The sequence below is a fragment of the Neolamprologus multifasciatus genome, chromosome 12 (genome assembly GCF_963576455.1).
Source record: "Neolamprologus multifasciatus chromosome 12, fNeoMul1.2, whole genome shotgun sequence".
Lineage (NCBI taxonomy): Eukaryota > Metazoa > Chordata > Actinopteri > Cichliformes > Cichlidae > Neolamprologus > Neolamprologus multifasciatus.
Genome location: NC_140450.1, coordinates 30,603,047 through 30,612,827, shown reverse-complemented (window position 1 = coordinate 30,612,827; position 9,781 = coordinate 30,603,047). Strand labels below are relative to the sequence as shown.

At 42.5% G+C, this 9,781-nt stretch overlaps 1 protein-coding gene across 8 annotated transcripts in view; it reads right to left on the bottom strand.

Annotated features, from left to right (window-relative positions):
* Nucleotides 1-131: 131 nt before the first annotated feature.
* The window catches only part of citb (citron rho-interacting serine/threonine kinase b), a 53,604-nt gene continuing 43,954 nt past the window's right edge, over nt 132-9,781 (bottom strand). For all 8 annotated transcript variants that reach the window (XM_085181373.1, XM_085181374.1, XM_085181372.1 and 5 more), the window contains 11 exons: nt 8,769-8,849; nt 8,359-8,494; nt 7,899-8,038; nt 7,724-7,816; nt 7,437-7,545; nt 7,184-7,312; nt 6,617-6,697; nt 6,404-6,482; nt 6,140-6,313; nt 5,638-5,926; nt 132-4,132 (listed from right to left, as the gene is read on the bottom strand). In XM_085181373.1, coding sequence (XP_085037499.1) covers nt 4,109-4,132; nt 5,638-5,926; nt 6,140-6,313; nt 6,404-6,482; nt 6,617-6,697; nt 7,184-7,312; nt 7,437-7,545; nt 7,724-7,816; nt 7,899-8,038; nt 8,359-8,494; nt 8,769-8,849 — 1,335 coding nt within the window. In that variant the 3' untranslated portion in view covers nt 132-4,108. The remainder of the gene's footprint in view (nt 4,133-5,637; nt 5,927-6,139; nt 6,314-6,403; nt 6,483-6,616; nt 6,698-7,183; nt 7,313-7,436; nt 7,546-7,723; nt 7,817-7,898; nt 8,039-8,358; nt 8,495-8,768; nt 8,850-9,781) is intronic.

Below are 9,781 nucleotides of genomic sequence, written 5' to 3'. Positions count from 1 at the left end.
AAAGCCCTTGATGCTTTGTGAACATCACATTTAGTTATGGTTGAGATTCAGTCCAGAGTACAGAAGGGAGGCTGGACTCCTGGAGTTTGTGAATTTGTAAAATTCTGTGCTGTTCACATATTTAAATGCACTTTTTTTTTTTTTTCCTTTCTAATTGCTTTTTTATTTTTTTCAGTAGTTTGGCATCCTTATCCTGACCACGGTGAGGATGGTGAATCATTTTGTTGTGTTTGAAGCCCCCGTGTAGACAAGTCATGCAGCAAGTTAGTGAGAGGAAAAGCCTTGTGGCTATTTGATCTTTTAACAGCTCGTGCTGCACTGCTCCTCCATACCAACAGACTGTTTATTACTCGTGTGCAGGGAGCACTCACTGTGAGACTCTGCTGATTTCAGGCTTTGGATTTTTTTATTTTTTTATTTTTGTTTCAAATCATTAACATCACACAGGTTTGGCCAATAGACCTGCATCAATACCGACGTTTTTTCAGTTTATCTGCCGTGGACAAACTGAAGCACACGACGATGCGGCCAACTGCTGCCAAAAGATCCAGTTTTGTTTTACCCAGCAGGCACTGGGACGGAACAACCTGTTTTTGTTTTTGTTTTTGTTTTTTTTTTTTCTCCCCTCAGTCCTCTGGTACTAATCGGACGGGTGTAAAGCTCACAACAAGACATCTTTTTATCTATGTATATATTTTTTTCAGGTGGCTGTCAGCCACTATGAAACAAATTCCACTTTGTCTAAATCACAGAGGAGCACAGCAGCAGTAGAAAGGGCTTTCTGCATTTTCCCAGGTCTGTAACGCCACATGAAATCTGTCAAAGCATCGCTGAGACGCCTGCTCAGCCTCACACCCATTCACAAACTACTTGTGCACACACAGACACAACTTTTGTACAGTAAATGAGAGGAATAATATATTCAGATACCTACATAGCATTTAAGAAAAATGTATAGAATCTTTGAATAGTGGCACTTAATTAGTCACCAAAGTTTTTTCTTTTTGAAATTGCATAAAATACCTATATTTTGCAATCTGTTTAAGGCAGTTTTGTTTTTTGAATAAATGGAGAAGCAGGGTGACCTGATTTGATGCTGTAATGGTTCTCTCTCCTCCCCCTACTTGGATTTTATTTATTGATATTTGTATTGTTGACTTGCTGTTAAAACTCCAGTTAACTCAGTTTTTGCCACAGGATAATCAGAAACGGAGACTGAGCGGTGGTTCTGAACTTTGGCTACAGCATCTCGTCAGAATATTTTGTGTTGGCCAATCACAGCATGTGTGGATGTAAAGATTTCAGCATTATGAGGGGGTGAGCAGTCAAAGGTAGCCAACGAGATGTCTATGCACTGAGTGAACAGTGGTCCAAAACAAGCAGCCTGAACCCAAAATGAAGCCCTGCCCCCTTTAAAGCTCTCATACATTTATACCATTCACACCCATCTACAAACACTACCTCTACTTGCATCCACACTTGTTCATGTAGACACACATACATTCACATACTGAGCTTCTAGTTGCTGAGTGACTCTTGCTTTTCAGATTTCCAGCGCGAATGGGTTGTTGTTGTGTTGCAAATCTTTTTGTAAACCCCTCCCCTGATTACTGTTCAGCTGGAACATTTAAAGGTACAGCACAGAAGCGTAGACTAGGTTGATAATCTTTGTTCAGACTGCCGATCTCCATTCCCCATGATCCAGCTCGCTGTGTCAGATGGCTGCTGTAGATATAAACACAGCAAGTTTTGGACTAAGGGAGGAAACACAGACATTTAACTGTGATTGACAACCTGATGCTACTTAATTATCCTAAAGCTGTTTGACTGAGCCCATTCCTGTCACTTCCTGTTGGATTTGTGCATGATGCTGAGTTGCGATTGTTGCCATCTGGTGGTGGAGCTGCTGTTTTAGGTGGTCAAAACAACCGGCTTCAAGCGTGTGCTTTTTAATGTCGACCTCCTGTGGAAGTGCGTTTAATTCGACAGTCTGACCTTTAGTCTTTCAAAGAGAACTGAAATATATTATTTTGGCCCTCTCGCGAAAGATGAGTCAATTCCACAAACTACATCCGATGGCAACAAAATGGAGCAATTGTGTCCAAATAGACAATTTATTATTTTAAGACTCCACACTCCCTTGTGAAGCCAAAGCTTTTTGACCTCCCCCACATTGACGACCAGCAGCGTGAGTTCCCTTTTTCGAGTTTCACCGCCGTCACAGGGACGTCTTGTTAAACAATCCATGAATGTGAATGGTCTCACGGGAGAGGAAAGGCTGTTTATTTGCACATGACATTAAGTAAACACTGCCACAGGGTGCATCTGAGTAAAGTGAGACTGAAAGTGTGCTTTTCAGTATTGCAACAGCATGATGGAGTTATGGACAGATCTGTGTGTGTGGGAGGGGCTGGTAATGTGGGCTTCAGTTAACGTTGCTGTGTCCCCCACCCCCAGTATGCATATGTTGGGGTTTTGTTTTTTCCACTCACGCTGACTTGCTTTTAGAGGCATCACTGCAATGGCCCAGTAGTCACATGAGGTGTGAGTGTATAAATGCATCAAGCATTTCAAGCATTAGTGTGACTGAGTGTCTCTTTGGTGGAGCCTGGTGCCAAGCAGTTTTTATTACGGGTCTCTCACAAAGGGATCACTCGTGCTTTTTTTTTTTTTCTTTTTCTCTCACCCCCTCGGTTAAGCACTTTGAACCTTCTCATGTCTGTCGAGTGTATGGCTGTACATAGCAAATTCCTGTAACAACAAGTGCTCCTTGTTCAGTCTGAATATTTTGTTCTGTTTTGGATTTCCTTTTAAAGAGAATTACATTGTTGTAGAATTAAAGAAATAAACTAGAAGATGAATCTCTGACTGTTTGCTTGCTAGATGATACCTGCTTTCACTGACACACGTTGCTGTGGTAGAGAATCTGCAACTGAGAGCGCACAAAGAAGAAAACAGACACTAGAATCATGTTTAATGCGTGTACTGGTATACAGCTCTAAAAATCAAGAAAATCTTAAGTTACACTGTCTAACATCAATTTCTACTTATAGAATGCAAATCCAAGTGAGTACATGACAGAAAAGAACAACCAAGAGAATCGATCAAAAAGCGACAGTGCTGCTCTAAGTTAGTCATGCTCACTGATGTGATGAGTGGGGGTGGTCTTGCTGCCTCTAAAGAAACGATACTAGCAAGTGACGACCCCTGACGGTTACTAGACTTCATATCACTGCACAGAAACGGGACATCTGTACCATAATCGGCAGCAGCGGACTAAGAGCAAGCTGAGGCGCTTTGAGCCAGCCTGACAGCACGGCGTCCGGCATCAGAGGCAGAGCTGCGTGTTTCTTTCTTAGGTTTGCTAAAAACAACACGAGGAACACTTGGAGCGAAACACTGCTTAATAATTGTTTTACAAAGTATGGCCGGACAACGACGGTCGAAGCAATCGTATGCAGTTATATATCAAAGGCTATTCAGGCAAGAAGACCACACGGTTGATCTGGTCGCGTAACAAAAATGAGCTTTTAAACTCCTGATCAAATCCAGTCTTGTGTGCAAAGTCTTGCCTCCTCAGATCTCCCTTCCGTTAGTGAGCTATGAAAGTAATTAAATGTCAGTTTAATTCTCTTAACGGAGAAAAAACCCTGTGATATTTCAGATTATTATGTAAGGTTGATATTGTACGTCCTAGCCAGCGACAGCGTTAATCTCCCTGCAACATCTTTAGAAACTCATTTTTTAAAAAAAATAGACATGGCTTTACCAGCCGACTCTTCCCTTTTATCTATAAAAACTCCGACAGCAATATTTACAACTTTGAGGAGATAGAAAGTAGCTTCTGTAGATCAGCGTAGGTTCCCTGCCACCAAATCTACTGTGGGACAACTCCCATCAAAGCACGTGTCAAGAGGATTGTCACAGGAGACGTCTCCCGTTGCAGGTTTTTGTGAGGTTGAACGAGGAAGTGACGCTGCACTATGTACAGGCAATGGTGCTGTGTGTGTGTGTGTGTGTGTGTGCGTGTGTGTGCGCGCACTCAGGGTGGAATAAGGGCTTTTGCAGTTGGTTCTCTACAACCTCCAGTCAGGAGCAGCAAGTAGACTCACACTGACGACTGATCCCACACCTGCAAACACAGATTAAGAGCAAAGGTCAAAGCGTGTTACTGTGGCTTAAACATGATGAATAGTTTGGTGTTGTCTGTATTTACTGAAGAGCTGCAGCATCAGTTGTGAAACTAAAGGTGAGTGGCCTTACTGGATATGTATTTAAATGAATGGTACAAACATGATTTACTGAAGTTTGCAGCAAACTGCTAAATTTAACAACAAAGCTTGTCTTATTTTGCACCTGATTGCTGCTGCTAGTAATATTTGGAACAGCAGGAGGGAAGCAGGGAATCCCAGTACAAGGTGCATATTATAGGGTTTTTCCTCAGCAGTGTGCACACACTTTGAAGGTTTTGTTTTTTCCCTGTTTGTTTGATTTTGACGTCTATTATCAGATTTGTTACACACTATATAAAAATGTCTCAAGAGGCAGCTCATGATGTCTGCATGTTACAATACTTAATATTATCTATCCTCAAACAGGGCAGCTGATCCTCATTCACATTAACCTTAAAAAACAAGAAAGTCTAATTTAGTTTTTTGAATTCATTTTTTAAAAAATTAGTTCTTTACCTGCTCTCACACCACTGGGGTTGCAGATGAATTTGTCTTACACAGCCTGGAGTATTTCAATAAAATCTGCAACTCTAATCAGAGGTGATCATTTTCCTGATGCTGGGCAGTGACACAGCTTTTAAATTCATGTGGCTTTCTCCCAGTCTTACTGAACCCAGCGCTTAAAGCACAAACACATTCATGTAGTATTTCTCTGCATCCCCCACACATCAGCTGTTTAGCCTTTAGCCTGTGTTGTGTATTTCACCTATAGTTCAGCACTTCATCTGCAGACAGGAACTTGTTAGATATGGAAAAAGAGATCCAGCCTATTTAATTCACTCATTCATTTCAATTCAGTTTTATTGATAGAGACCCTATAACGATTAACCTTCCTCATAGCACACGCATGTGTACACCTGTCTGCAGAGTTGCTGTGTTAAAATCAAAATACCTACTGTGTGTGTGGTTATGTGCACAATTGTTTTAACATAAATATATCTGTGCTGAGACAGAGGTTTGTGAAAAATCTAGAGTCTGAAACTCCAGCAGCAACACTGCAGCATAAAGAGCAAGGTTTTTGCTTGCAGTCTTCATCAGGATGACCTCAAACGTGCTGACTAAGCAGTAAGTTTGCTCTTTATAGCACATGGAGCTTGGGCCTCTTCAGAAGACTTTGTGAAAGCGCAACATTCTCCGCACTTTACAGATATAAACTGTGTTTTTCTGCACATTGACAGAAATAACCGGGGAGAAGACATCTGGAGACATGTCAGAATGATGTATCCACATTCAGCAGAACAGCTTTGTTACCATATCAAGAATAGGACTGTTTTTGTCTGTGATCAAGTCCAAGGCAGAACACACTCATTAAATATTTGAATGCCCTTTCTACCAGAAGGGCAGCTTGATTTTGTTCATATTTCACCTTAGCGCATCCACAGGCCGACTGGAAACTTCTACATACCTTGTTAACAGGTGCGAGCTGGGTTCGGACAGAACCAGCGTGGAGTCGACTGCTGTCTCCGAATCTTCCAGGAGACCTCTCCCTGCGGCTGTCCAACACCCTGCCTGGTGACTTCTCCCGGTCCAGAGGCCGGGCAGGAGACTTGTCTCTTCTGAACTCTGTGCGGCCCTCCCGATAACGATGTGGGGTGCTCGGCTCCCGATGCAAGCCGTCATGGCTGCCGGGGCCTGAGGTCAGACGCTTAGAGATGTGCTCTGTGTAGGTGGGTGGACACCGCTTACTGGGACTACTGTTAACAACAACAACAAAAACACACCATGGATGGTAGCAGACATAGCAAAGCCAACCTTCCAGTGATTTTCAGCAGACACTACAAGCGCTCAGGAGTTTTTAGGCGATTTATTTTGTTTGAATGTTTAACTCACTCCGACTGTCACTGAAATATATATTTTTCTTTGTTTAAACTGGATTAAAGTGAGCAAACATGACAGAGTGAACTGACCCTCGACTGGACCCGGTCCTCTGGAGCTCCCCAGACTCTCTGATCAGACTTCCCTTACAGCAGATGACCCGCAGTTTGTTCTGGTAGGAGGAGGCGAGGTAAATTGCCCCAGAGGAAATAGCTGGGCCCAGGTAACGTGGATTTGGGATATCTAGGTGTGCCAGCACTGTAGGACTGGAAGAAAAGACCAAATTGAGGGAAATGCAGCTGAGAAGTAAACTCAACGAGTGTAAGATGTGGCACAAAGAGGCCACTGTGTCTCACCCCAGAGCAGCGTGCCCCTGCACCTCGATGACATCCAAGGAGTTGAAGTAGGTGACAAACAGGTAGGGCTCTCTGTAGGCTGCAACAGACGACACACACAATCATTTAGTCTTATAAAAGGTACCTTTGCTAAGTGGATTTGGTACAGTTAATGTGTGTGGGTTTTTTTTTTTAATCCAATGAGAGAATTAGGATGAAAGAAGCAGCAGTTACCAAACGACAGAGGCAAACGGCTCCACTTGATTTCCTCAGTGCGGCTTCTTCGTCCATACGAGTCCACGAACACTCCTAACTCTGCCACAGAAACATTTGCTGCACTCTTCATCATACTCTTACAGATAAAACACTGTGTGCAGACAGCAGTATGTTAAGCACACTCTTACATTTATAATGGCTTTTATCCCCAAAAATGTTATTCAGCTTATATTTATATACCCAGATCAGACCTTTATTATTTATAGATATATACCTAGAATAGACATTTAGAATCAGTAACCTATTCCCAGTAAGTACATGTCTTTGGAGTGTCGGAGTGGTAACCACTATGCAACGAGTGCATTAAAAATCCTGGGACACTAACAGTTTGTGCTTCTGAAACTGCAGTACTACTAGCACAACAGGATGCGTGTGTAAAACACATTCACCCAGCTGAAAATGTAAAACACTTGGAGTCTGAAACATGTTTCGATCTAGCCAGGTTAGAAGAAAAACCCCTTCTGTTGCACTGACTTGGCTAATCGTATCTCATGAGCTCATGGAGCTCAGTTCCTATGGATTTACCGTGAAAACACAGAAGATATTCCTCCTTCTGCATGCTGCTGGCCACCTGCATGATGGCGATGGGAAAACTGTGAGACGAGGCTGCAAAAACAGCCGGGGCCAGCGAAACGTCGTTCTTGTCCAAGAATTCTGCAGCGGAAAAAGCTGATGTTAAAAGCCACACAGTGATCCAACAACCGTAAAATATCATCCTGTGACTGGCTGGTAACTGATTTGATCCTGGAAGCATTAAAGGCATAAAGGAGTACTTCACCCTCAAGTACAAATTGCTTCATTTCAATCTCGTAGAACTTGTTTGTGCCGATGATGATGCTGTAACTGGTCAGATGGATGCAGCTGCAGGGCTCCAGAGTTTCAATTTCCTGTGAGGTAAAGAATTAGGTGGTGAGGGAAAGCCAGTACTTTGAAGCACATCTAGTAGTAGAAAATGTTTTGAAGGTAGAAGATTGATTCACTTTAAACGTTACCTTTGTTTGGTCAAAAGAAAAAAAGCATGACATACTTTCAACAGTATAAAAGACTGTACTGTGTCATACTCACCTTACGAATGCAGTATTTGCTAAGATTTTCATTGTAGCGCAGAATGGTTATTTTGTTTGGCATTGCAGCACATATACAAGGCGTGTTGTCTATCTGTAATGAGAATGCACACGCTCGTATGTGCGATCACATTTCAACCATGAAAACAGCATTCATGCAGAGACAGAAGAACTACCTTTCCTGCAGCAAACAGATGGCAGCCTTTCACAGTCTCAAAGATGTATGGAGCCAGTTCAGACTGGCTAGGCAGGTGGGACTGGGCCAGAGACTGCTTCACTCTTTTAATCTCCACCAGACACAGCGCTCGCTCATCCCCTGCAGCACACAGACATTACACATAGCTTGTTCAAGGATAAAGACATTAGTCACTTTTAAGGCACCCTGCTGTCTTGTGTAACAAGATATTTACAAGTTTCTCCAAAGTTATTAGTATGGCAGACCAACCTTTCCGTTTAAATTATGGATAATAATTGCACTTCATCAATTATGCCAGTTATTTGTAATGGCAGCAGATATTGACCTTTTGATTTACGACCGACACTGTGAATGTCTGAGCGAATGAAAATCTCGAGTCGACTCCTGCTGCTCAGCAGACATTTATTTTCTACTGAAAATACCACAGCTAGGCCTCTTACCAACAATCATCAGCAGTTTCTCCTGCTCTTTGATGATGTAGATCTGAAAGACTGACCCCAGGCCAGGAATGTGAGTCAGGGAGTTCTTGATAACATTCAGTGCATACAGCCCCTCTTCAGAGCCCACCAGAACGATCTGCGGCACAGCAGCGAAACACAAAAAAACACAAATATTCAGGTGAACGTGGTGACATTTCAAACTGGAGCAACATGCGGCAAATCCTGGCAGAGAGCCCCAAGCATCTGCTCCATGCTCCAATACATCGTTCTTCTCCTGAATGCACCTGCAACTGCAGATTGTAATTTTCTAATGCTTAAAATGCACAATTAAGAAGTAAACATATTTTCTAATAAACATATATGTAGTTACATATGAATATCATTTTATAGCATATAAAACATGTTCCTACCTGATCTGTGAGCGGAAGGGTGCAGTTAATGTCCAGCCTGTCATCTCCCTCCAGCTTCAGCAGAGAGTTTCCCAGCAGCTTCTGAAAGAACAGAGAGGGGTGAGGGGTCAGCTGGATCACGACCTCCACGTGACCTTGGGTAGGAGGGAACAGAGGAGCAGGACGGGAGGGGCTGGATGGCTGGAGGACTGGGTTCAGAATCACAGTGTCAGACGTGGGACCAAGTCACAAGCGGTCTTCAGCTTCAGGTCTCGGATAGAAAGTTATACTTGTTAGACCTTTAATAGCGCGCTTTTTATTCAGAGGCTCTACAGTACCAAAGAAACGATGCTTTCATTTGGAATAAAGTAATTTTGTACCACTTGTCAGCATTAAAGGGAATAAAACACATGTAACTCCTACGAAGCTGAGAACAAGATGTTACATTTGAAATGAATAAATGAAGTAAATATTTTGCCAGTGGTCAAGTACAGATTGCAAAAAACGTAATGTTTACACAAATGATCAGAGTGAAAGGATCAAAGTCTACAAGCTCTACTGCGTTTAAACAAGAGTCATTATTAACACTAATCAGCATCACAGCCGGCTTCCTCATTACTGAGTCAGTGTTCCAGCTCTGATATCTTCTACACATATACAACAGAATTACATCAGATACATACAGCTGCGAGCTGAGATGAGAGGGTCAAGCAGATTAGGACAGTCGCCATAGCAACTTAAACTATTAATATTAAAATGTGGCAATTGAGTTTGATAGGAATTTGAACTCCTTTAGGGATTGGGTAGAAGTACAGTAGGAAGCTTTAGGCCTCACTCGCCTGTGTACCCAATCAGCATCTGTGCTGATTTATGTGGATGACAGATGTACTAAGCTCATGTCCATCACATTCATAGTGCTTATGCAATTTCAGTGATTGGTCTATAAATAGAGTAAGTTATGAAAAATGAGCATTGCTGTTTACAGAGTCGCCCATAAAGTGACTTCAGATGACTGACACGAGGTTTCACTCGTC